General features: G+C 42.8%; 1 protein-coding gene across 1 annotated transcript in view; it reads left to right on the forward strand.

Moving 5' to 3' along the window:
• Positions 1 to 27708, forward strand: part of JAZF1 (JAZF zinc finger 1) — a 322039-nt gene that overhangs the window by 163473 nt on the left and 130858 nt on the right. The window contains exon 2 of the mRNA XM_059396668.1: positions 19489 to 19561. Within this exon, the coding sequence (XP_059252651.1) occupies positions 19489 to 19561 (73 nt within the window). The remainder of the gene's footprint in view (positions 1 to 19488; positions 19562 to 27708) is intronic.

Raw genomic sequence — 27708 nt, forward strand, 5'->3', positions numbered from 1 at the left:
TTGTCACAACCGCGAGAAAAAGCCGATAATGAACTGCAGTTCATACTTGATTCACGTTCCCTGAGTTTTTACCTCACGTCCCTGGGAGCAGCCATGATGGCGTGACTGGAAGGGAGGGAAGGGCTGACAAGCTTTACTCCTTCCCATTTCTGGGAGCCAGGAACCAGTAACCAGTGTGGTGGTGGGAAAACCTAACACTCTGGGCATTTTCTTTATTCCTTACCTTTGTCTCTAAAGAAGGAGATTTCTGAACTAGGAGTGGTTGAAGAGAGCATGCCTTTTTTTTTTTTTTTTTCTTTTTTCTTTTTAAAGCAATTCTAGTACACCATCTATTTGGGTGGCTATTAGAAGCTTGGATTTTAAACCACTGTATTTTTACAGCTGTAGAATCTAGTGCTTGAGTTGATTTAACAAGCAGCCGTGGGTTTGTTTTCTGGCCTAAGTCTGCCACTGGTGCTCTGGGAAAATTTGATCTTGGGCCTATTTCTAGGAAAGTGTTCCGTAATTTTTATTTAAATGTTGATGGCTCCACCTTCATTCTGAATGGTAGCGAGCACATGATAGATGATTCAGAGACTTGAGCCTTGAAAATTAAAGCCCGTGGGTTGAATTGGGAACCCAGAGGGGGGTGGTTTCCTTGGCCCTGGTCTGTGGCCAGCAATCACCTAGGCTTACAGACCTGGGCCGTCCCTCCTTTTGACGTTCCCCGTAGTGTTACTACTGTCCTTATCCACACAGTCAGGTGCCTGCAGGCCCCGGTTGTCACGTGTTACCTCATCGGCGATTACAAGGTGGCTTGGGTGGTTTCAGTGCAATGGCTCTAGAGGTGGGGTCCTGAGACCAGCAACATCTGCACCGCCTGGGAGTCCATTAGCAATGGGGATTCTCAGGCCCCAGCCCAAAGCTACAGGATCAGAAGCCCTGGGAGTGGGGCCCAGTAGTCTGAGTTGTAGCAAGCCCTCCACTTTCTTTTTTAATCATTGGGGAGCCATGTTTTATTTAGTTAGTTAATGTTCAGTGAGCAGGCTCTGGGCTGGGTGTCAGGATTGGCCTAGGGTTGGGGGGGGGGGTTCCGAGTGAAGCAGCCACAGTGTGCATCCTGGGAAAGCTGAATAGACAGCAGTGGTTCTCAGCCTTGGCTGCGTATTAGAATCACCTGAGGAGCTTTTAAAAATCCAGGTGCCTTCACTTAGTGGGTCTTTCATTCCAGATCAATTAAATCAGAATGTCTGGGGCAGTACCCAGGTGTAAACTACTCTATAAAGCTTCCCTGCGTGAGGAACGCCCACCTCGTGGGAGAGAACGCCAGCCGGGCAGTTTCGCACAATATGGTGAGTGTGAGGCTGGGGGTAAGCACAGGGTGCAGTGGGAGCAAACGGAAGGGTCCCTCTCTCCAGGCTGGAGTTGGGGGATAAAGAGGTAGAAAAATGTGCTAAATCTTTCCTGAAAGTTTTATTTAAAGGAAAGTTTAAAAGGAAGGTAAAGACATGCTTTAAATATGGACCCACAAGTGATTTCAAAAAGAGTTGTGGAGAAGAACCTCAGGAGACTGGCTTTCTCCTACAGGAACTCCTAGAGTTCACCCTCTCTGTATACATTTTAATTCTCCATGTCAGCAGCCTGCAAAGGGCTAGCGAGCCAACACCCAGAGTGGGTAGCGTGGCCTTTCATCCCATGTCCTTCTTTGGAAATGCCTAGTCATACTGTTTCTCAGGGACCTAGAGTTCACACTTCTGTTTTTAAGATGCAGCAGCTCAGGGGCCCCTGGGTGGATTGTCAGTTAAGCGTCTGTCTTTGGGCTCAGGGTCATGATTTCTCAGTCTTGGGATCAAGCCCTGCATCAGACTCTCTTCTCAGTGCGGATTCTGCTTCTCTCTCTCTTACTATGATAGGTCTTGCTCTCTCTCAAATAAAAATAAAAATCCTAAAAAAGAGGAAGCTTAGGGATATAACCCACATCTTTCACTGGTCTTCAGTGCCATCCTCTCAACAAATTTTCTTTCCAAGAATTTGATCTTCCTTTCCGTGCTTTGATTAAGAAACTTTTTTTTTTTTTTTAAAGAAGGAGATGTTTATATTCCTTATTCATGAGCCTCTCCATTTTTGATTCAGAAGTTCAGGTGGGGAGATTTAATGTGAAATATTAGCTGTCTTTACCAATTGCTGTACCCTGTTACCATGCTGTAAGCCAGAAATAAAAGCGACCTGTTTTCAATGACAGATCAAAATTTAGTGCTATGTTGATGGTCCAGAATGAAGATTTTTTGACGCAGTGAATGAAATACATACCGGTGCATTTCTGGTTGTGATTTAGTTGACCAAGTAGTTCAGTTATAATTATATTATTTTTACTCCTGGAGATCATTACTCTGAATGAAAAATGCTTCAGTGTCCAGACTATTAAGATGTGGACAGTGAACATTATTTAAACCAAAATTATTATTTTTTTCTTTCTGGACTGTTAAACAGCTTTATGAGCATGTGAAGGCTGGAATATGGTTGTTAGCATTTAAAATCAAATGAAAACGTGGAAAGGTTTTTTGGGTTTAAAAAATAAACTTGACTGTCAGTTATATGCTCCCTTCTGTGGCCTATCTCCTCTCGTCCCTTAAGCCCCTGATAATGTAATGGGGAGACACGTCTAGTAAATATAAAGTCAACATAAATCTGAGGACATGAGTATTATAAAAGGGCATTGAGGAGAAGGGCTGTGGGGAACAGGGTGGAGGGAATTTGTTTATCATTTTTTATGAGGGACAATGCTCCTTGGGATTAAAATATCTTTTAATAGTGAGTTTAGGTTTGATCTGATCTCTGGATCGCTGTGTTGTTCTTTGCAAATATTTCCCTGGGCTCTGATTACCAAGGTGTTAGAAGAACATTAAATGTCTCTAACCCTCAGGTTTAAAAGGCTCAGTGTTTATAAGAGACAAAGATGATATAAGTGCCCAAGAAACTGAATCGTGTTCTCATTATGACACCTGGCTGCCTACTGGTCCTATAAGAAAGAGGAGATTGTGTTTATTGTGTTAAGAAATCCTTGAATGAGTAAACATTTTAAAGAGACCAAGTAGGAGATGAGTGCTATCTCCTCTTTATCACACCTCTAAATGCAGTAAAGTGATTAAATAATTCTATTGGGCAGTGCATTTTAGAACCCAAAGTTAAAACCTAGACTTCATAAGGAGTTACTGAACTAAATCTGAAATGTAAACTTTCAGAAGACTATAATTGAATAGATTTAACCTATATATATGGAAAGGAGAAATCTCTAGGTGATTATCTTTTTTCTCTTTAAGGACCTTTCTTACACTCTGCAGGTCTTGTGTCTGTTGACTTGATTAATGAATATTTTGCTCACTAAAATTGGCCATTATTTATTTCCTTGGATTGCGGCAATAATTACATCTTTCAAGTGAAATCTAATTAGCATAATAAGCAGAAAACACCCTGCCAGGTGATGGGGCGTTTTTGGAGCTAGTTGGTTACCATCAGAGACCGCCAGATCACCACTCAGGAAGCAGCACTCGCCATGAGCTAGCTCCCAGCAGTTACATTTTGAGGAAAAAGAGCAGATCACCCCAGAATGGGAATTTAGATGAGGTAGCTCTGTGGACTCTTCTATTAGGAAGAGAATGTATGTTACCTTGTGACATACAGTCGCGAGGTCCTCAAATAATTAATCCTATTACCTTTCATTCATTTATTGATCTTTTCGTAATCACAGTTAACTTGCCAGCCTGTTTTCTAAGTGCTGAGGGCTCAGAGAAACAGAGTGCTGGCTTTGAAGAAGCAATCTGGTGGGAACAAAGACTTTCAAGTGTAAATCATCCTTCTCATAGATTTATGTGCTGAGGCGAATTCTACCAAGTAGTTTCCCAGAATGCTTTGGAGGGGAGGTACCCTTTGTAGTGGACTCAGACGATGGCAACAGAAGTGGGGAGGAGAAAGGCTTTCTAGGAGGGAAGGGGGCTGATGTTACAAAGTCTTTTCAGCAGAATACTTCTCTCTCCTCCCACCCTCTGATCTCCTGCTGGTGCTTCCCACTGGCTAACGTGAGCAGAGGGCAGAGAGTCTGGGTGAACCAGCTCTGGGCACAGGATAGGGCAGAAAAGGGTAGGCAGTGGATCTGGAGAGGTAAACAGATAATCAGAACAGCAGGTGTGGAGCATGAACGAGGTGTGTACAGAGGCTGGGAAGGAGTTGGGAGTCGCTAAAGGGTAGAGAGCATAAACAGAACTAACGAAGATGAGTTTGGAGCCAAATTGTAAATGACCTTCTATATATTTTACCTAAGTTTGTTTGTTTGTTTTAAATCTTCTAAGCAATAAAGAGCCATGTTGTGGGTGGGCTTAATGCATTGATATTATTGATTTGTAATTTAGCAAGATTCACATTTTGAAAATCACCATTTGGAACTCATCAGTGGGTCCTAAAATCAATTTACTGGGTGTCCCAATATTAAAGAAATATTGTCAGAGTGCATTGCATGTTCTGAAGTTGAGTGATGGTTTGTGAAGGTTTTGTATATTTCCCTGCGGGGAAGGTGTACTGGTTATACTTTAAAATATATATCCGGGGTGCCTGGGTGGCTCAGTGGGTTAAAGCCTCTGCCTTCGGCTCAGGTCATGATCCCAGGGTCCCAGGATCCTGGGATCGAGCCCTGCATCTGGCTCTCTGCTCGGCAGGGAGCCTGCTTTCCTTTCTCTCTCTCTGCCTGCCTCTCTGCCTGCTTGTGATCTCTATCAAATAAATAGATAAAATCTTGAAAAATAAAATATATATCCTACTTTGTGTTGCAGGGTAAATGTCGAAAAAGCACTGAGTTAGATTGCTGGCTAGAGTGTGGAGGTGGACCAGGGAGAGGAGAGGTCGAGCAGGCAACATGGCTATAGATGTTCAGCAACTAACATATATTTGTAAAAGTCTATGTTATCTCGACATTCCTTTTTAAAGCCATTCCTTTTTAAATATCTTTATGATATTGAATCCATGTCTAGAGTATTAAACCTCATCTCAAACAAGCCAAGAAAATCCATCAGAGTCTTTGCCTTCCAGTTTTCTGAAGCCCAGCTGATAGTAATGTTTACCAAATCCCCGAAGTCTCCTGAGCCCCTCTGAGGAATCCGTGGTCTTGCAATTCCTTTGATAATGTCTACTTTCCTTAAGCATTATGGAGTTTTGTATTTGGCTTGAATGTGTGATAAAATCATCTGAATGTGTCTTGGTTTATAAATTGAAAGGCTTTCCCTTTTATCTGTAGAGCAAGTTAATTGATCACACTGTTTCTAGTTAATCACAATGGCTTCTAATAAACTCAGCTGAAAGCTAGCCAGAAAGTGTTCAGTCTCTACTTGAAAGGACCTGTGGCTCTTTGGAAAAGTGATTGGAGACTTTTTTGACTCTTTCAGGAGAAATTAATGCAGCTGCATAGTCATGCCCTCTCGAAGCTCCAGGGATGGCAAAGGAACATGAAATCTGAGCTTTATACAAATAATTTTGGTCACTATTTTAATGTATCATTTAAGCCTTCTCTTCTCCATGCGGTATTTGCTAGAGAGACTGACAAGTAAGTAAGTGGCTGCACTGAGTTATTCCTGTTGGAGAAGGAATAAGTCCAAGGCCACCTTAAGTTGGAGGCAGAGCCTTGGAGGTTATTGTAACAGTTCAGTTAAATGCAGGATTCTCACCTCAAGCTTGTGAAGGTATGGTGTGCTGTCCTCTCCATTTCACAGGTAAGAGAACTGGCTAAAAGCCATAGGTTAGAAATAATTTGAACTAGCACTAGAATCTGTATCTTCTGATTCTAAATCAAGAATCAAGATCAGGCACCCCAAAGGAGTAACTGCATAGAAAATGCGGATGTAGGAACTACAGTGAAGCCTGTGTCACTGGTCCTGGTTTCCATCAAAATTTGTCCCTGTGTTTCATTCCAGTGTTCCAAAAGCATGCCAGTGCTTTTTTCCATGGAGCATTTGTGGTGGTGGTGGTGGTGTTTTTTAGTGGGGGATGGGAGGGAAAGCCACTTAGAGATTTTAATTTGAGGGCATTGAGCCTGCTGGCTACCTCTCAGTAGAGCATGAGACTCTTAATTTGAGAGCATTGATACTGAATAGTGTGCTAGGACAAGGTGGTGGTCAGGGTCCATGACATGCTCTTGGAAATCAGACTGGATCTGAAGCCTCATCACCTACCTTTGTGACGTGGATCTTTTCTGAGCCTTATGTTTTCCTTTGGGAAAGGGATGGGGGATATCTTTCCTTTGCAGTGTTCTCTTGACAACTGCCCATTCCGTATTGATTCATGCTAGAGATATGGCAAAGGGCAATGATACCTTATGATTAGTTATTGTTACTTAAAAACAGTTGATCGTTGGGGTGCCTGAGTGGCTCAGTCAGTTAAGTGTCAGCCTTTGGCTCAGGTCATGGTCTCAGGGTCCTGGGATGGAGTCTGCATTGGGCTCCCTGCTCAGTGGCAAGTCTACTTCTCCCTCTTCCTCTGCTTCCTCCCCCCTACTTATGTCCTCTCTCTTAAAATAAATAAAATATTAAAAAAGAAAAAAAACCACAATTGTTTGCAAATGTAGTCCGTAATGTAAACACTAAATGCTTTCAGACCTGAATGCCTAAAAGAATAACAGTAATAGCTGTGATTTATTAAGTACTTAGCATGTACCAGCCACTGCACTCTGTGTTGTATATGGTTTATCTCTTTTAATCCTTAGAATAACCTCATAATGTGTAGGAACTATGAGTCACTGTCACCCCTATCAGAAAGCTGAGATGGGCTGAGAAACTTTCTCAAATTGCACAGTAAGCAGCAAACTGTCTATAGCTACCGTGTTATATTGCCTGTCTAAAGAAAGTAAGCCTTATTTAAAAAAAAAAAGATGTAGCATTAAGTCCACAGTTGCTTCGTAGAAGTCCTTCTACAAAAGCCAGGGGTGCCAGGAGCCATCTGCTGGGTGCCCGGGCCTTCCCAGGCACTCAGATTCACAAAAGGAATCTTGGGGACTCACAAGAAGGATCTGAACTACTGCCCAACATGCACCCTGACTCGTTAGCAAGTAGAATGAAGGCAGAGCCTTCAGAGAATAGGGGGAAAAATGAATCCGCGGCAACTTCATCACCTCTGTGGCGGGTGAACCTGCAGTCTGGGTAAGGAGGCTGTGGTGTGCGTGATCCCATAGCCAGCCAGCCAGGGCTCTGCTGCTCTGACCTTGAGCCACGTGCGGGCTCTCGCTCTTCTAAAGCACTGACTGATTCCGCTTCGTTGGGAGATGAGAAGTGATGAGGGTGATTCCTTTTGCCAAATCCTAGACTTAACTGGCTTCCAAAATACAAAACTAATATTCTTGGTTGTAAGCTGGTTTGTAACTGAGGTGAGTAAGAACAGCACAGGAGAAATCACACTGGTTCAGGCCAATCTGAATTATGGTGAAATCTGAGCCACAGAATAGTTCAAGTGATGCAATCTTATTAATTTTAGGACCACACTGGGAAGAAAATCAGTGACCAAAAAAAAAAGTTCCTGGTCAGTGATCTTATCAGGATGTCTTAGGAACAGATGAAAATCACTCACAATTCAAGGGTTGTTGATAATTGGTTGATTGTGATTTGGTTCTAGAAATACTTAAGAACCTTTACCTGTCTCTATATTAAGCTTAACACTTTTTTCTGTATAGGAATTAAGAGGGGAGACCAGATCTCCCAGTGAAATCTGAATTTCGAAGGTTTTACTGGATGTTGGATTTATTTATAAAACCTTTAAGTCACTTTGATAGTTTCACAATGCCTTTTTAACTTGGAAAAAAACAATGCATACTGTTTTGTTCAACGACTTTACCAACCAGTTAATTCTCTTCTCCCTTTCCTGGTTTCTAAGCCTTCTTGGAGTCATATTAATGATTGTCAACCCTGGTGACATCATAGAATTTTAGAAATGGGTCCTGGGCATCTGAATTTTACATTAACATGAAGTTCTGGTTGAGAACCATTGGTCTCTAGCTAATTGGGTGTTACAGAAAGAAACCAAATGGTAAGTTGCTTATAGGACCTATAGGCATCAGGTCTCACCAAGAGGGTTTCTTTTCAGCTTGGAAAGACCTTTTGCAACTGGCTCTCCTCTGCATTTATTCCTGTAATTTCTCCAGAGACCTTGAAAGTATTTAAATCACAAAACTTGTGTAAGCAGTGAGTGATTCATACACGTAACAGAAGAGCAGATATTTTCTGATTACCAGATCATTTTTATTGCAGATCAGTGTAAGTCAAATCCTCTAAAATCTGGTCTCCTTGATAGCTGGGACTATTTTGGGGGGAGGGAGAGGTCTTCAGTGCATAGCACCCAAAACCTGACATCTGTTTGGCCTTCTGTAAATATCAGCTATTATTTTAATCTTGCTTTCCTAATGTGGGGCTCACTTCCTTATCAGCTTTTTTCTCCTATAGAATCCAAGCTTGTCCCAAATTTATATTTTGGTCAAGGAAGAGAGAATGAAATTTCTTCAGGTGCAGATGGGAGCGATGTCACGGTCGATGTAGGTTTCAGGTGAATGTAATTCAGGGTGTCAGAGTTGCCCTTTAAAGAAGAAAAAATTTTTGGCAGGTGGGGGTGGGATGGGTTACGGGGGGGGGGGGCATTTCGGGGGACAAATGCGAACAGATCTGCATTAATAAATATTCAGGCTGAGTCCCATTCTTATGTCAGTGTTTGTAGGTGGTGTTATTACATGTAGTATTGGGTGATGGGAGTTGTGCACACTCTCATTTTTCACTTTAATTGCTTGCCTGAGAAGATCCTGACAGCTTCAAAGGTTACTGCTGGTTGTATTGTTCATAACTCAGAAGTAATATGCATGTGCAATTTGCTTCATTATTGCCCACTAATAACCAATTCTGGAGAAAGTCCTAAAGCCACCAAAGGAGCTATAATTTGACATGATGGTTTCCTCCTCTTCTTTCTTCTGTTCTTTATTCCAGTTTGAGTGAGCCACAGGTGGTGTGTTGATGCAGGTATGATTGTACTCTGATTTTCTTTCCGTGGGTTTTATATGATAAATTCTTAGAGACTTTTCTTAGATTGCACTCCCCCACCAAAAAAAGGGGAGCAAGACAAAAAATATTTAAGTTTCACATTAGAACTTCAGGTCCAACAAAATAAACTAACATTACTTTGTGTTCTGGTTGGTTTGGTTTGACTGCACAGGACTCACTAAAACCCTTAAACCTAAACGGCTTCAGTGGAAGAGTGTATTTCTCTCCCTTTCAAGCCATCTGGAGGCAGTCAGTCCAGGAGTGGTAAGGGGCTTCCCAGGATCAGGGATCCAGACTCTGCCATGTCAAATTTCCATTCTCGAGATTATCTCCAATCCAAAGTAGATGCAGGAGCTGTGGTTGTTCTTCCAGCTGCAGGAGGGAAACTTACCCCAAAGGAAGGGGCATGCTTCTAAGGAGGCTTCCCAGAAGCCTTGTATCTTAACTGGCTGGAACGTAATCCCATGACTGCACCTGGCATCTGGGAAAGGTAGACTTCTACCAGACAGCCATGCGCATAATCACTGCGGAGGAAGGACAGGAAAGGACGATTGGATGACAGCCAGCAGTTTTCGGCATACTATGTGAATGGCGAGTTCTTGGGTTTTCTCTGCCTCATTCTGCCTCTGACTATAAAATGGAGATAATCTATAACAGTTCAGAATTTGATTGCAAAACACTTCATGGGCTGAAGAATTGAGAAGTAGCTACATCTACCACTGCTCATTAAATCCCTCATTTCAGCCCTAGGGCAAAAGTCCTATCTTTACCAACATTTAAAAAAAATATATTTATTTATTGAAGAGAGAAGAGTGTAAGCTGGGGGAGGGGCAAGGGGAGACAGAGAGAATCTCGAATATAACCCCTGCCCAGTGTAGAGCCGGATGTGGGCTCCGTCTCACCACACGAAGATCACAACCTGAGCTGAAACCAAGAGTCGGATGTTTGACCTACTGAGCACCCAGGCACCCCATACCTTTATCAACACGTTACAGATGAGGAAAACCAGGACTTAAAGAGTTTTTATAGCTAGTATTGAATTGAGGCAGTTTGACTTGTGTGAGGTCACATTATAAATCCTAAGCAACACCAAGAAGTGGGAGCGGGGCTTCCAGTGAGAGGGCAATTGCAAGAGGTGAGCCTTAGAGACTCAGGTACTAGATCCTGTAACACACAGAACCCTGGGCCCTTTGTGACTCCCTACCCCCAATTCCTGCTACACGTTCCTGTGAAATTTACCAATTCCTGGGTTTCTAGTGCAGTACAACCTCTGGCTTTTCTTCATACTGGGTAGGATTTCTTTATTCCTAGTAGGTCCTCAGTCAGTGCTTACTGATTAGTTGGCTGAGTGATATGATAAACAAATTTTTAGTCTGTTGGGTTTCTACTTTTTATTATTGTTTTGAGGGACTTGCTCTGGTTCAAGGGCCTGCTGGAATGTGTGCACAGCACTCGGTCTCTGTGTGTATCATGACTCCTTTATCTCTCTTGCTTTGAGGGCCAGGCTTCTTGGTTCTGCAAAATGTCTCCCCACACATCAGAAGCAGACCTCCCTTTCTCATCTGTCAAACCCTTTTCACTTTCTAGTTACTTCCTTCACTTCTGATAAGACGGCACTCAGATCTGTAACGTAGAAAAATTAGGTCTTTCCATTTCGACTTTCACCAGATTTTCTATTTTTGTCTTCTACTTTCTCCTCAGTTCTCCACCCCACAACTGGTGATTTTCCTAAAACCCAGACCTCTTGGATGACACCATCAGCCACGCTCCATTGTCTACAGTAGTGAGTCTGGACTCTGCCGAGCATTTCAAACCTTCCAGGATGTGGGCCCAGTTTGAATTGCAAGACCCTTCTTGCAGAGTTCCAGCCACACTGGATGTCTTGCACGTCTCTGCTTCTGTTCATCTGCTCAAACTGTTTTCTATTCCGACTCACCATTTTCTTGCCTTTTCTGACTAGAGATTTAGTTCAAAGCTCATGGAACATTTTATTTCGAGAAGTTTCTCTGATTCTCAGAGAATCATGTTTTGTTTCTACAGAAATTAATAGGATTCTCTCTATCAGCATACATCACTGTCTGGAGTGTTATTAACTTGATTTGTGTCATTTTTCTTGCTCAGTTGTGGATCTACTGACTTAGAATTTCTCTTGAGCAGCTAGCATGTGGCAAGAATTCAGTATGTCTTTCTTGAAACAAATTCGATTTCTTTGTTTCCATAAAGAAAGAGCTCTTCTCTAAGTCCAAAGGACCTCTTGTATCCTACTTTTGCACCTTCCTAATAGCCTTTTGGCCTCTAGATTCAGACAATAGAAGATAATAACAAAAATTATCATCTGCTGGTAACAGTAGCAACAGCTCCATTTCTCATAACATTCATGTCCCTCTAAAGCAGGAGTTCTCCATGTTGGCACTAGTGACATTTTAGGCCGGATGATTCTTTGTTGGGGAGGTGGAAGAGAAGGGCGGTGCTGTCCCATGTGCACATTGTAGGACATTTAAGCAGCATCTCTGTCTTCTACCCACTAGATACCAGGAGCCCATACCCCTCTTGTCTCCAGACATTGCCCAGCATCCCTGGGGTGGGCAGGGTATAAATTTGCCCACAGTTGAGAACCACTCTTTGAAAGTTCCTCCATAAATATTCTTTTTTTTTTTTTTAAAGATTTTATTTATTTATTTGACAGATAGAGATCACAAGTAGGCAGAGAGGCAGGCAGAGAGAGAGAGAGAGAGAGAAGCAGGCTTCCTGCGGAGCAGGGAGCCCGATGCGGGGCTCGATCCCAGGACCCTGAGATCATGACCCAAGCCGAAGGCAGCAGCCCAAACCACTGAGCCACCCAGGCGCCCCCTCCATAAATATTCTATAACTAATGAATATTGGCCCTACAGCTTTCCCATAGTACCTACAGACTTCTCGCCTGTACTTTCTGCTTCAAACTTAATGCTGTTTTTAGGTTTTTAGATTCCCTAACCTTACCTATGAATGACTCCCTCTGCCTCCCTCTTATTAAAACCGAACTCTGTTCCCATTCATCAGTAAGTCCTTCCCCAATTAGCCCTATCTGTACTCCCATTCTAATTTTGCATTATTTTGTTGCCCTCTGAACATTTGCAGGTAAATTTTTCATGTAACTGTCTCTGTATACTGACACGGTTATTTTACATGGATCTGTTTTCCTCTCCTGTCTGTCTGACTCTTACAGTTGAATTGTCTGAGCTGCCTTTTGTGTTGCACATATCCAGGGCGTGCACTTATGTGTTCAGCATACATCCAAACGCACAGTGGTTATTTTTACAGAGCAGTGGGCTCACGGTGTGTGGCATCTAAGGACTGGTCCCCTAAAGGAACTTCCATTTCGATGGGGTGTTTAAACACATTTGCAAATATGGATAGCACAGCAGATGGTGGGGGTAGCATGTAGGCCAATGCGTTGGAGGATGGGTAGGATTTCCTTCAGTAAATAGTCTCAAGCAAAAGGAATGGAGGTGTCTTTGTATAAACAGTTCCCTCCCAGCCTTGAAGAAAGAACTTCAGAGCCTCATCCTTTTCTCTTGTACCCTAGCCTTACCTACCAGCAGCTATCTTCTGTTCCAGATGCCTGCTAATTAAAGGCCCTTCCATTGGCCAGGGGTGACATAGATGCTCCTTTGTGCTCTTCTGTGTGGCATCCTACTTGGATCCATCCTCAGGTTCATTTCTACGGAAAGTAGATATGTAGGTCTGTGTGTACACACACACACACACCCCTGCATGAAGGATTAAAGGGGACCAAGCTTTGGCTTCCATATTCCTGTTTGAAAGAATTTAATATGTAATCCTAGCACTCCAGTCTCCAGGGCTGCTGTATACAGAGACAGGTTGTGTGCACATCACAGGCATACCTGGTGTTCACGATGGTCTCTGGCCAGTCCCTTTGTCCCAGGTAACAGTCTGTCACCATCAAAGAGCAGGGACGGATAGTGTCATAGATATCAGGCCTACACATCTCCCACTTAGGAACAAATAGCTGTGACTTTCAGGGTGTCTTCAATGACCTTAGGAATTTGATGTGTTGGTAAAGAGTTAGAAAGCATCGCAGTCAGAACTGTCTATTTATAATAACATGAACCCTCTGGCCATGCCTGAAACTGGGAAGGCTGCAGCATGTCATGTGTGTGTATGAATCGGCCTCCTAGAGCATTGTCTAAATGGTCGAAAAATGTTTATCCACTTACTTGTAGGGGAAAACTCCAGCTACAAATGTGAGCATGAATGCTTTTCTTTAATAGGTGGTATTATTGTGCTGTACAGTGTCCCCGAGTTTTAGATATTTAACTCATAAAGTTTACAACAACACTTAAGTGTATCTGGATTTCGCATTGAATTTGGGAAGGCAAGACTCTCACTGTAATTTCCACTGACTGCCCTGTAATGGAAATTATGGCTTGGGAAAAGTTTCAAATGACGTGTCTGTAAACTAAGGAAAAGTTGATCCACTCAAAGGCTGGTTATGTGCAATTGTAGGATTTTTTTTTTTTTTTGAAAGGAGCATTTCCAACAAGAAATATTTATTTCAGCAGCTAGAGTAAACTAGCCATGAATTAAAAGTTGGTCTTTGTAAATTGTTGGTTCATCAAATTCTGTCCTGAAAGTGGAGTGAATGTTGAAGCAGAACTATGCCGGGCTTTTTAAGAAAGCTACAAAAATGGTCTGTGTGGAGTCCAGGGTTAGAACAGATAGTAGCAATGAGTTGACTTCAGAGGATGAACAGCCTTTTGAAAAGTCAGAATGCTGACCTGCTGGCACTCAGGATGTTGGTCTTCAGGTCCTAGCCCGGCCACTCACTGGGTTTATGTGAACAGCCATGTCACTTGACCTCCCAAGTCTGTTGCTGTGCTCCTGTGTCAGATCTCCCTCCTCCACGATTGTTACTGAGTATCCTGTTCATCTTCACAACTTTCCCTCAAGTGTCCAATGATCCTTCCTTGGCTGTTCTTGGCTGCCATTTAAGACCGAAGCAATAGAAGGCTGGCGGGAGGCTCTGGATGGAGGCACGGATGAGGCTTGTTGACCATGGACGTAACTGCAGGGGGATCATTGAATCAGGGAATTACCAGAAGTCAGCATCAGGTGGTGTCTTTCTGTGCCCACATAATCAAAGGAATCCTCTAACTGCCAGTGTTCTTGGAAGCAGTGGTAGTAAGCCCTTTTCAGCCCTGGTCTCTCGCTTCTCCCCCTCTGCCGTGTTTGGTTTCCTGGTTCAGTGTCTCTGGCTAATCAACCGATTAAACAATCTTCCAGTTTTCTGCTCTGAACTTCCCCTTCCTTGCCCTTTGCCTCCCTTGGCACCTCCAAGCCAGAGCCTCTCAGGGCTTCCGCAGCGGGTTCACCTTCTGGCTCCTGGGTCTCCCCAGCTATAGCCACTCCAAGGGAAAGTAGACATGCTCCTACTCTCTGGTCACTTTTCATTCCTGCAGGGCTTTTCCATCTTCTGAATGCCTGCCTGAAATCACTGGTCGGCTGACGTCTCCCCTTCTATCCCCAGGGAGTTTTCTTGTTTCTACTTTAGTGAAGCCTGGGATGGTGACAGCAGCCAATGCCCTTGATCTGTTTGCCACAGTAGACCAGAAGTTCCACCTTCTGGCTTTATGGTGAGCGTACACATTCAGTAAGTGTGTATTCTCCTACATGTGAGGCACTGGGCTGAGCGCCAGAAAGGTGAGAGGACATGAGACAGTTCCTCACCCCAGAGAAGTGTGGAGGGGGGAAAGGCTACACCCAGAGGATTCCTCTGTGGGGAGTGAAATAAAGGCAGGGTGCTGGCAGTGTAGCTGTACAGAGAAGGAGATGTGGTGAATGTAGCCAGCGGCGTTGTGGAAGGCCACACTGAATAAACTAACATCTGTGGTTTTAGGAGTTCAACTATTAGAAGACTGAGAACAGACTGTGTCCATTAATTATTACGGAGGGAGTCCAAAGGAAAGTGGTGTATCCAGCCCGGATCTTCAAAACCCTACATCTGACTGGGTGGGCCTTTGCCTCTCCAGGGTCTTCCAGCCCTGCCAGTCGCCCAGTGCCTGCCCACCCACATCCTCTCCATTTCTCACTGCCCCTGTACACACTGAGGAAAGAGCCTGGCATTGGAAGGACGCAGAATTTGAAGAAAGCCTTCTCTGGAGGACATGATATCCCCTCTTCCGCAACTGCTCCCTCTCAGCCTGCAAATAGCTCATTGCTAACAGAGGCCTCGTTAGTCTTGTTGAGAGGTAGGACAGCTGGTTTTTCACTTTCTTAAATTTATAAGTAATTCAGGCCTATAAAATCCTAACAGTGTAGGCTAGCTAAGGCATAGCCAAATCCCATGAGCTTATTAATTACCCTCTGTTAACCCAATAAATGACCTTAATGGTTTTCATTTTGGCTTGAAGATAGTACAACGAAAGGTTCAGTATGTGTCACAAATCCTCTTGGTTGCCATTGGTTTCCCACACCAGAGACAGCAGAGCTGAGGAGCATGAGCCTGGCTGACTGAGTTGGGCGGCCTTTCCCTGGTCATGTTGCACTCCCACTTCCTCTTGAGAAGGGTCTGAAAGCTGTCCTCTCCTTGTCTCTCCTCCCATCTGCTGTGCCTCCCTCCAGCCCCCCACCCAGCACCTGAGAAGTCGTGGGAGCTAGTGCTGTGACATTGAACCCTTTGCCATTCGGGTGAGTCTGTGAAGCACGAGTCCCTAGCACCCCGCGAGTTACTGAAGTCTTCCATTTCGTACCCATGTGTAGTCCTTACAATGCACCTGAGCATTTAAGCTCCTTGCCTGAGGGGGCAATGCCAGAAGAGGCACGTTGCCATCTATTTTAGAAGACGTTTTAGAAACTGAAGCAAGCTGACAGATTGTTATCACTGGGGTCTGACAGATCTTAACGTTGGAACTCTTAGCCTTCAGTTCGCTTGAAATCTGTGAGTATGCAGGGGATGGCATGAGCCAGAAAACCAGAATCTCTTCTGTGCTTTTTTTGGCTCTACCCTGCCCCGCTGAAGAAGTGTGGGTCTGTCATCTTCTCACTTTCTCGGTGCTCTAAAAGCGGTGGAGGGGTGGTTCTGTGTGGCCACAGCCAGCCACATGGGAGGAAGGCTTGCTGCCCTGCCGGCTGCCAGCTCGAGGAGCCTCCCGCGGCCATGAAGAAAGTCAAGCGTTCCCGCCCCACAGACCACGGACCGGGGCGGGCTCTTCTCTGGTGGAATCCATGGTAGCTGATGTTCCAGTTTCAGGTTTTTACTGGCACCGTAAACAAACAAGTGAGAGAGCTGTCTGCAACGCTGTGGGCTCCAGCCGTTGCCATTCAGATCCCATCTCATCCTGTCCAGACCATTTCTCTGTGGCATGGCACATGGTAGAAGGAAATTCTTTTTGTGGAATTCAGTAATCTCCAGCGGCTAGTGTTACTCTCTCCAGCTCACACTGACTGTGGACGCCCCGTGTTCCTGAGGGGCACGTCATCGTCCCGCTGTGAAAATCCTCATCTCTTGTTGCTCTAATCCTTTCCTGTAGGGAGTTTCTAGCAGCAGGCAGTCCCTTTTCTGTCAGGGAGGGAGAAATAATAAAGGCAGCTATTCTACTTGTACTGAATGCAGAGTGCTCACCAGCGTCATTAAATCCATAAAATGGTGAGTTACGCTCACAGCACACTAGTCAGCCAGGAAGCGAGTGACAGGGCTGATGTTTATTTGCAACCAGCAGCTGATGCCATCCCTCCGGTAGCACTTGCGTAGACCCTCTCCTGGTTTGTGGGCACCAAGTGCCTGATTTCATTTTTAAGAACTTGAAGCTTTAATGAATGTCCTCAAGGTTGCCCAAGGAAACATTTAATCTGAAAAAGATGTTGAGAGCTTGGTGGGCATTTGTCTGGAAGTCCTGCTTTCTTGTGGTTGCCAGAATGAACATTCTAGAAATAGAGAACCTTGCTTGTAGTGCTGCCAGATAGGTCTTTTTGTCATTGAGGGGGTGGCATTTGGAAGCTTCTGAAATCCATTTCACCACTGCTCATTTGAGGGTATGTGAGCATTCAGTCTAGCATAGGTTATAGAAAGTGGTGAAACAAAGGAAGAAAACAGTATTTCAGGACCTTGCTTTGTGGCTAGAATGCAAACATAGTGAAAAATCACAGGGTGTAATTTGTGTGGATGTCAGTGGCCAACACCATTCATTTGAGCATCGGAGAACTAAAGGATTTTATATAAGGTACTTCTCCCCCTTCCCCAAAGAGGCATTGGAGTGTGAAGAGGAAAAAGGATAATATAAATGTATGTCTGTGTGTATACCTCCTCACACACCTGGTAAAAGAAAAGTCAAGGTGGCTTAGAGAAGCAGTATTTAAAATAGTTGAGAACTTCTATAACTTGGAAATAAAGCTTCTGAGGATGATTTTTGGGGGAAAAGACTGAGCCTCAATTACAAGAATAAAGGCAACAGTGGAAGATATAAAAACGTTTATTGGCCTCCTAACTCTTTTCCCCTTTAAACACACACTTTAGACTCAGAATGGTGCTCTTTCAAAATAATACACGTTGTGTAATCATGCACCAGATGGCTCTCAAGGAACAGGCTTTAGTGAGTCAAGTTCAGGCCCTTGTCTCCAAAGCTAACTGTCTCCATCAGACGCTTTACCTGAGGTCAAAGTGTCTTGTGATCAGAAATTTTCCACATAGACCTTTGCAATCATTGCCTTGTTCTTTCTTATCTTCCTCTTCGTTCTGATGGTTTTTGTTTCCAATCTCTTGTTTCTTACCTTGTTAAGCACCTTGCAGGATTGGTCTGTCAGTCACCATTTGCACACATGGCTTGCCCAGCATTCTGATGGACCACTCTGGGGATAAAACACCTTTCCCTGGTGGGCATTGTTCTGCTGACTCCTCTCTAGCAAACGACACAAAGCATTCCTCAGAAACACAGATATGCTGTGGGGTCACAGCAAACTTAGATGAGTGTAAAGAAAGGTTGTATTTAAAAACTAAGTTTCCCTTGAAGAGTGGTTTCCAGTATGTAGAGAACCGTGGGTTGCATCTGTAGGCTAGTGATCTGCAAACAGCCTCAGTTGCATATGTAATCATTGCAGGAGGGGGAGGAAATGCTGAGTTACTGATCCGTTCTCACTCTCCCTGCCAAAACCTTGAGACCGGACTTGGTGGGGCCAATCAGAGAATCTTTGTCTCTTGTTTCAGAATTTGGCTTTCAAGGACCTGCAGTGGCAAAGACCCAGGAAGCGGAATTTCTGAATAGTAGGTCTCTGAAATTCTTGGCATAGGAAAAACAATAAAGTGAACATGAGAGTCTTAACTTTAACACCAAGAATAAAATTGCCACTACCGCCTAGTTTTAGTCTGGGAATGAAAAGCATCGTAAATTGATTTTTATGCTATCCTTTTTGCCACCCGTGCTCTCTGCCACTGTGCCTGCACCCCCCACCCTCCCCTCACCTGTTAATGTGCTTTGGAGTTCGTGTATCTTACATCGACCACGTGCCGTATACACTTCCTGTACAAAGGCGCTTGAAACAACATCTGTCATGACATCAAAGAAGGTGTTATTGCCAAGTGCAGCTGGAAGAGTTCTAATAACGAGATGGTTTTCAATGAGGTTATAATGAAAAGAAATCTGCGTGAAGTGTCTGAGTCTTTTTCTAGGAAAATGAAAACGTGTGCAGCTCTCCCCCTTTATAGTCTTCTTATATAAACATTGCTTTTACATGTGTTTAGTGCAAGCATTGCTCCAGGTGAGAAGCTTGAGAACGCATTTCTAGTTGTGAAAAGTGCATTTTGTCTGTGTGCCATGTTGGAGAGGCCCCATCGGCGAAGGTTGCTATGGTGTTGAAACCGCGCTGTTCAGGGGGGAAAGCCCATCCGATGAATGTGGTATTTGTAGATTCTGAACCAGCATGGGAATTCCTGACTGAGAGTCTAGAAAAAGTTATAATAAACTCATTATACAATTAAAAAGGAGAGGAGCTGCTCTCCAGAATGTAAATCCAAACCCAGAAAAGTGTTCAGTGAGCAAGAACAATACTCTGTAGGTTTTCAAATTGATGGGAGCTTTCCAAAGGCAACTAATTTGTTCCAGCATTCAAGTGAGCATAATTAACAGAGACTTTCTTTCTTAGGCCGATTACCCTCCAAAAACCATGCCAACATTGTAACTGTAAGCAGTGAAAACCAATATTTATGAGGGGGATTGTGCAAGAGTTTGTGTGACAGATGGACATTTTATCACTGTTGATGTTTGGAATTCCCTTGAAAAGTAATGTAATATCTTGTTATTTATGAATGAATGAACAAATGATGGTGCTTTTGCTGCCTGGGTTTTCTTTAAAAAGAGGAATGTTAAATCTTTTTCTCTGTTAGCCCCTATTTCTTTATGTGAGGCACCCTCAAATATTCTGATGCAAATGCTGAAAAATCATAATTGTGTTTTTATTACAGATACAGATCCACGTGTTTTAGAAAAACAAGAATTACAACAGCCAACCTATGTTGCCCTCAGTTACATTAATAGGTAAGCCATTTTCAGAATTTATAGCAACTTCGTATTTTGGCTTTACCCTGCAGTATCTGCCACATGCTTTTTTTTTTTTTTTTTAAATGTATCTTTTTAACAGAGAAGAAAAAATTATTTGCTGTCTTAAAATATTTAACATGCACCTCTATACAGAATTTTCATGTTTCTCTGTTGCAGAGGTATGGGTCTGTATTCTCTGTGCATATGGCTGAAAACACGACGGATTTATAAGCTCATTCTAGAAGTATTTTGTATGTAGAGTTAGTATATGCTCTTTTGACTTCATAAGGCAGTTTGAGAGATTAATGGATTTATGTTTGAAACTTTAAAATCCTGGGGTGAAGAAGTATTTTATGAATTCAGAACATTGTTGGAATATCAGAATATATCAGGATATAACAAACTGAAATAATAACAAAGTTATTTAATAGCAGTTCATTTTTCGTAAAAAGCATTGTTAGCAACCGACCCCATCTGTGCAGCATAACATGAGTTTTTACTGAAACCGAACGTGTGAGCATGACTTGAGGGAACACTTAGAACTTGATCTATCAGGTCTGAAAGAGGACTTGGTGTTTCAGCCAACTTAATTAAGGAGACCGTGATTTCTGGAGACAACCTAAAATCAACGTATGTTAAGAAAACCCACACCCCCAAAGAGAAAAAGGCAAAGCAAAAGCAGGATTGGCTTTTAATGAGAATGAAAAACTCTGCTGATAATTCAGTGCATAATTTTCTATCAACTGTCCCTTTTTTATGAGGCAAAGATTGGTTTCTGTCTCTCATGGTACCAGAACTGAGGGTTCAGGGTCTGAAGTAGAAAACTGGGAATGAATTATCTGTACTGTTCCATTTCTAGGCGTTTTGGGGGAAAACTTACTTAAATCTTTGGAGAGCTTTGAGTTGGAGTTGCCTTATTCCATTTGAAGTTCTTTTATAAAGCATGTTTTTAAAGTGATTCATGAACATAAACCTCTATCTGCCTATTGACTCTGGATTTCCTGCTTACTGGCCTTGCCCAGAAGTGATGTGAAGAATCTGAGGGGCAGGGAACTCCCTGCCCCTCATTTTTAAAAACACTTGAAGTAGAACACCTTCAGAATCACTTCTGATACACATGAAGGTGTTCGTGCTTACCTGGATTTCTCACAATACCCGTTTCCAGTAATAAACGTGGGTTTGGAAAAGTCCTTGATTATACATTAGAATTATGTGTATGTGATATGTTAATTAACCTACTAATACTGGGCAAGAGGATCAGTAGGCTTATAGATTAACTGGCATCGAATAGGAATTTTTAGTAGTACAGCCATTGTGTTTTGGGTAGAGTGCTACCTGTTTGTATTCAAATTCCTATAATACCAAACCTTATTGTGCTAAGAATCGTCTTTGCACATTTGGTTGTGTTCATATTGCCAGCCATATAGGCAGCAGGGATTCTGCTCACCAAAGAAATCCTCTGCCAGGTGTGACATGGGACTGTAAAAGAAGACGAAGAATAGGGACAAGGGCCACACACAAAAAACCACGAGAGCACTTGAATCAAGTAGGACAGTTGCATAAACTGTGCAGTAGGCTAAGCATAAATCCCAGAGAATCTTGGCATAGGAAAAACAGCAATGTGAACATACAGTTCTTAACTCTGAATTCACCGCATCCCAGCCCAGATGACGCAGAGTAGACCTTCGAGGGGATGGGTGGACTTGCTGCTGGTCTTTAGGTGAAGAGAAGGATTGCATATGGAGACTTGCCACGTAACTAACAACCTTTCTCACTCGATCCATTTGTGGTTGGTATTGCGTTGGTAATGTAGTACTTAACGTGTGATAGGCACTCTGGGTATTGTATTGTAGGTGATGGATAAGCACCTAGTAAATGAGAGAGCTGAGCCATGGGTAGCTCTGAGGAGGAAGTCAAGTCTGGCCACAGGGAGAGAGAGAGGCTGAAAGGAGTCTTAGGTCCCTTAGACGTTGGAATTTACATGAAGGGAAACGCTGAAGGGAAACATTGGAACTCACATGAAGCCCATACAAGATTCAAGAAAAGAGTAATAAGGGCTAGGGAACTGGAGAGAAAGTCAGCTTGACAGCAATATCCTGAACACAGCAGAAAAGAGTACTAATAAAAATAAAGTTGAACAAATAAAAGATTTTTTTCCCCCTCCAACCTCAGGGAAAAATAGTCTAATTTTGCTGAGCAGTGAAGACGGAAAAAGAATATTTTTCTGGTCCTGTATCTATTTATACAACTCTAATGTACTTTCGGACATCTCAAAATTGAGATGAAACTTCCTTTGGCAAGAACATTGCCAAACACTGGAAGCTAGCTCCATTTTAAGGACCCAAACTCTGGGTCCTTAAAATGGAGCTAGCTTTTTGGATTCTAAAATGAACTGAGTGGAAATTGGAGCCTTTATTTATACCTATTTTAAATTGCTTTACTCTCTTGAATACAATGTGTTGGACAAACCTTTAATTCCTTGAAAAGTGCGTCTGTTACAACACCTGAGCAAATTTTAAAATATAAATAGTTTTATGAGAATGAGAAAGACTGAATGAATTAGGGTTGTGGGAACAGTTTGGGGTGGGAGAGATGGATATGAACTTTAGGATAGATTGCTCTGTTAATTTTGTGATACAAGGAACAATGATACCTCCATGTAATAGGAAATTTAATTACTGAGTCTGTATAATATTCATATACCTGGGAAGTATAAAGGTCAAAAGAAAAGGCTACAAGATTTTGAATGAGAGAGACTAGAAGAAATAATAAGGGTGCCTGGGTGGCTTAGTCGGTTGAGCATCTGCCTTCGGCTCAGGTCGTGGAGGTCCTTGGATTGAGCCCCGAGTTGGGCTTCCTGCTCAGCGGAGAGTCTGCTTCTCCCTGTCCCTTTGTCTCTTCCCCCTGCTCACTCAATATTCTATCTCTCCTCAAATAAAATCTTAAAAAAATACATTAGAGCAAACATAACACTTATGCTTTGAGCTCTGTGCTAAACATTTGTTTTTAAAGATTTTATTTATTTATTTAACAGAGAGAGACAGAGCAAGCACAAGCAGGGGGAGTGGCAGAGAGGGAGGGAGAAGCAGGCTCCCCACCAAACAGGCATTCGGATGTGGGGCTTGATCCCAGGACCCTAAGATAATGACCCAAGCTGAAGGCTAGGCAGAGGGGACACAAAGAGACCTAAAGATCAGAGTATAGTGCCATGCTGTAGATAACTGGAGGGTAGCAACCTAATAAAATAAAATAGTAGGAGACAGCAGGAGCTAAACCTGCCAGGAGAGAGGTGATCGGTAACTGCTAAATGATACATTGGGACCCCTAGAGCAATCTGAGTGTGGCAGGAACATCCTATTGGAGCAGGCCTCTATGGTCCCGGGGAGGTGCACCCTCCCTCGCAGGAGGAAAAGGCGGAGCTCTCGAGCACTCCACTCCCGTCCTCCAATAGGCAAGTGATAGGTGAGCTGCAGGGTGAAGTCAGGTGAGTCTCCATAAAAAGGCTGATGAGAAACCCTAGCCTGTACCTGGCGGTTTCCTTCAGGCTATTGTGATTGGTTCAGGTTGCTGCCTTGAGGGAACAAGAGAGCATATTAGTAATTTGTGACTTCCCTGGATGGGTAACTGAGATAACCTAAAGACCTAGTAACCTACATGGCCTCAGCTGCAAGTTGTACTATCTTTGCTACAAAATTGTTTTTCTTAATTTAGAAATTTCATTTTAATTTCAATTTTTCAACTAAGTATATCATTTTGGGGTAAGCTGTCAAGGCATAGCCTTCCTCGGCACAAACTCTTACCTTTCTTGCAGTCAATTCCTTGTCATTTACTAATAAATAATAAACATTTAATCTTTTCTCTCATCTGAAATACTGCTCTACTCGAATTCTCTTTGTAAGACCATGCATTCTGCCTCAGTAGTGGGTTTAACCTCCTCTGAAAATGGATTTTTAGTTAGCTTCGTGTTTGCTATTAAAATAGCAAATTCTAAAATGGGTTTCCTGGAACAGCAATTGCAAGAGTCTGGGTCTGTTTGTCTGTCTCTCTCTCTCACACACACTTCATTTACTCACCAATGATTCTGTGGCCAATTAAGTTCGGGAAATTCTGATTTAAATAAAATGGGTTTCTTTACAGTAGCATTTATCAGGTCTTTTCCTTTGCTGCTATGCATTTTAAATCTCTAAGAGAAAATATGTTTCTCGAAGGGACCTGATTGCAGAGCACTTTTTCTTGAAGCATCTGACAGGACTAGCATGCACCAGCAGGGGGTTGCTAGAATCCTGTCACTTTCACCTAGATCCTCAACTTCCCCGAGGAACTCTGAAGCCTTTTTATTCAGGAAAGCTTGCTGTTCTTTTTTTCTTTTCTTTTTTTTTTTTTTAAAGATTTTATTTATTTATTTGACAGAGAGAGATCACAAGTAGGCAGAGAGGCAGGCAGAGAGAGAGAGAGGAGGAAGCAGGCTCCCTGCTGAGCAGAGAGCCCAATGTGGGACTCGATCCCAGGACCCTGAGATCATGACCAGAGCCGAAGGCAGCGGCTTAACCCACTGAGCCACCCAGGTGCCCTGCTGTTCTTTTTTGATTCAAAATTCAGAACACTACCTTTTTCCTCATGGTTAGGTGGGACAAAGGAGGAAATTGTGCCCTTATATAACTTAATCCACTTGCCTTGTGCCTTTTGTTTTGTTTTGTTTTTTGTTTTTTTTATTTTTGAGAGTGAGGTGGGGAGGAGCAAGGAGGAGAGAGAAAGAGGACCCTGAGATCATGACCTGAGCTGAATGAAGATAGACATTTAACCAACTGAGCCCCCCAGGTGTCCCTTCTTGCCTCTTTTAATAGTGATCCCTCGGGGAACCTGCATGGTTCAGTTGGTTAGGGGTCTGCCTTTGGCTCAGGTCATGATCCCAGGGTCCTGGGATTGAGTTCCATGTTGGACTTCCCATTCAACGGGGCATCTGCTTCTCTCTCCCTCTGACCCTCCCCTTGTGAGTGCTCTCTCTCTTGCATGCTCTTTCTCTCAAATAAATAATAAAATCTTAAAAAAAAAAAAAAAAGTGATCCCTTTACTTCACAGCCTTCCCAGGTACCTAATTGGCTTCTATGAAATAAAACATATTTTCTTGCATAGAAACCCAATTTATTCCCCCCATCTCCAATGTAATTCTCTTCTCTCTTTGAGAAATAGAATAAGGTAGTGGTTATAAGTTGGGAGGAGTGGGGCGCTTGGTTGACTCAGTCAGTGGAGCCTGTGACCCTTGATCTTGGGATTATAAGTTCAAGCCCCATGTGTGTAGAGTTTACTTAATCTTTTTTTTTAAAAAGATTTTATTTATTTATTTGACAGAGAGAGGTCACAGGTAGACAGAGAGGCAGGCAGAGAGAGAGAGGGAAGCAGGCTCCCTGGTGAGCAGAGAGCCCGATTCGGGACTCGATCCCAGGACCCCGAGATCATGACCTGAGCCGAAGGTAGCGGCTTAACCCACTGAGCCACCCAGGCACCCCGAGCTTACTTAATCTTTAAAAAATGATATGGGAGGAGTCAAATGACTTAGGTTTGGGTCTTGTCTCTGCCATTCATGAGCTTTGTGAGTAGGTTGACAAGTCTCAGGCTCTGTTTGCTCCTCTCTAATGACATTTCTCTTATTTTGAGTGTTAATTCATACACTTAAGCACTTGCAACTGTGTCTTTGACATAGTGTTCTATAAGCATAGGTCTTCAAATTATCTTTCCATATTCTCATGCAAGCACCCTTTTCTATCAAGTAAGTCAGTAATTAGAGGAACAACTGCAGAGAGGAAGCATTGCTCTGGAGTGGGGCCAGAACAACTCCCACCGGGAAATAAGCTCCATGAGGGCAGGGACATTTTCTGTCTCCCACAACTGTGTCCCCAATCCCCAGAACAGTGTCTGGCACATGGTAGACTCTCAGTATTTATTGAGTGAGTGAATGAATGCATTGTGAATTTGTGTCTGAGTCAAAGAGTGAAGAAATAGATGATTCCAGGAACTCTCAGGACGCTTCTGTGAGAAATCAGGACCCTCTGGTATTCACTTGCATTGGGAGGGCTACATGATAAAAAATGGAATGTTGTGCTTTTATTCAGCATTTGTATGGAATGCAGAGCTATTAAGATCTATTAAGTGGTGGCTATTGCTAGTTCCCTACCATAAACAATGGACAAATTTATGAAATAATGGTTTGCCAGCTCTGGATAATGGGCAGTAAAGACTGAGAGAAAGGAAACATGAGGTGAGCCCTCTGATCACTGGCTCACTCAGAGGACTATTTCCTTACCACGGGAGTACGTTAGAACGTACACAGCACAACAGTCCCACCATGCTCAGAAGACAGGTCAGTGGTGGGGTGACTAGAGATGGGGAATCTGTAGCACAGGGGTACTAGAAATGAGGGATCTGTGCAGAAGGGAAGCACAGAAGTGTGCATGAGGGTCCTTCATGAGTCCGTGGCTCAGGGTGGGCTGCACATGTTATTTGCTGTCTAAGACTGAATCTTACCCAAAGGGCAGCAAGTACATGGGTGAGAATGAAACCATGAGAACAGAGGAGAGGTGGTGCTGGTAGGTACTGCATTCCAGCCCAGCCAGCATGGAATAACTGGTTAACCTCCATTTAACTAACTCTAACTCTTTTAACTGAAATATTAGAAATAAGAATTTTGTGCTTAAGTGTAGCATGCTTTAGAGCCACTCTAACAACACCTAAAACCAAGCCTTTGCACCATCTTCAGAGAGACAAAGTTCTGAGTTGAGTCCTGACAATTTAGATACACTTTGGGCTTTTCACAGATTTGCCTAAGAAGGTATAAATCTAGGTCTTTACACACTCAACATAATCAGCCTGAGATTGAACGGCCTGCCAGAACAAAAATCAGTAGTCTAAATAGGAATGAATCTGGTATGATAATGTCTAATATGCAGTAAAAAATTACCAGACATGAAGGGCAGGGAAATCTTATCCTTAGACAATAAAGACCCTCCCTAACATCTGATATGGCCCAGATGTTAGTTTTAGGAAACAAAGACTTGAAAGCAATCATAAATATGTTCAAGAACTCGAAGGAAAAGTAAACTAAATAAAAGATTGTTTTGAATGGAAATAAAATCAGTCTGGGTGCCTTTTTCTTTTTTTTAATCCTCCTACCAGAGTATAAACTGCTTAATGAAAGCTTTCTTCCTTTTTCCCCACTTTTATTCCCACTCCAAAACCTCACCTAATTCCCCCAAACCATCATTCTCGCTGTTTCAGTTGGACTCATTTTTGTTAGATTATAGTCTGTCATAGCCTCATAAAAATAAAAAGCTGTAATTAGCTAAGTGTGCAATGACCTTCTATTTTATACAAACAATACTAAAACATTTTATTTATTTTTTACTCTAAAGGCAGTAGGTTTCATTTTTGTTGTTGTTGTTGTTTTTAATGAAACCACCTGTTTGTGGTCTTCTGAGAGCAGTCTGTATTTATTACAATACAAGACATTCTTTCCTATTTTCCTCCTTTGCCCACCAGATCTGAAGTTCTTTGTGCCCCAGTCCTATACTGAAGTTTGTGGCCTAATGTATGCCGTAAACATGTTGCATGCTTTTAGATCTCAAACACCAGACATTGTGCTACCATTTTCTTAACCTGTGTTTTTTATGAATATCAGTTGAAACAAAGCCAAGATGGCTGCCTGCCAGATTTTCCTTGTAATATCTCTGACCTGATTTGGCTTGCTCATTGTGTTTTGCAAAAACCGTGTACTCTCAAGGGACACTGGAAAGCTGGAAAGAACCCTTATGTGACATTTTGGCTTGCTTCAGCAGAATTAGCCTGTGCTGCTGGCACAAAACACATGGTGAGAGAGGGGAGTCTTGGCACAACTTGGTGATATGATTGCTTGCTAGGCTCTGGGCTCCTTGCATAACTTCTTTGTTGTCCAGTTTGTTCTTAGGGCATTGGTGTTTGAAATCAGGTTGCTTATGCAGCTCCCCATTAGGCCATTTTTTTAGTCTTTCTTTGTCTACCATCGGTATTTATTTATTTTTTTTTCCAGTATAGTTAACGCACAGTGTTATATTAGTTTCAGGTGTACAATATAGTGATTCAACAATGGCATACAATACCCAGTGTTCATGAAA

The sequence above is a fragment of the Mustela nigripes genome, chromosome 4 (assembly GCF_022355385.1).
Source record: "Mustela nigripes isolate SB6536 chromosome 4, MUSNIG.SB6536, whole genome shotgun sequence".
Taxonomy (NCBI): domain Eukaryota; kingdom Metazoa; phylum Chordata; class Mammalia; order Carnivora; family Mustelidae; genus Mustela; species Mustela nigripes.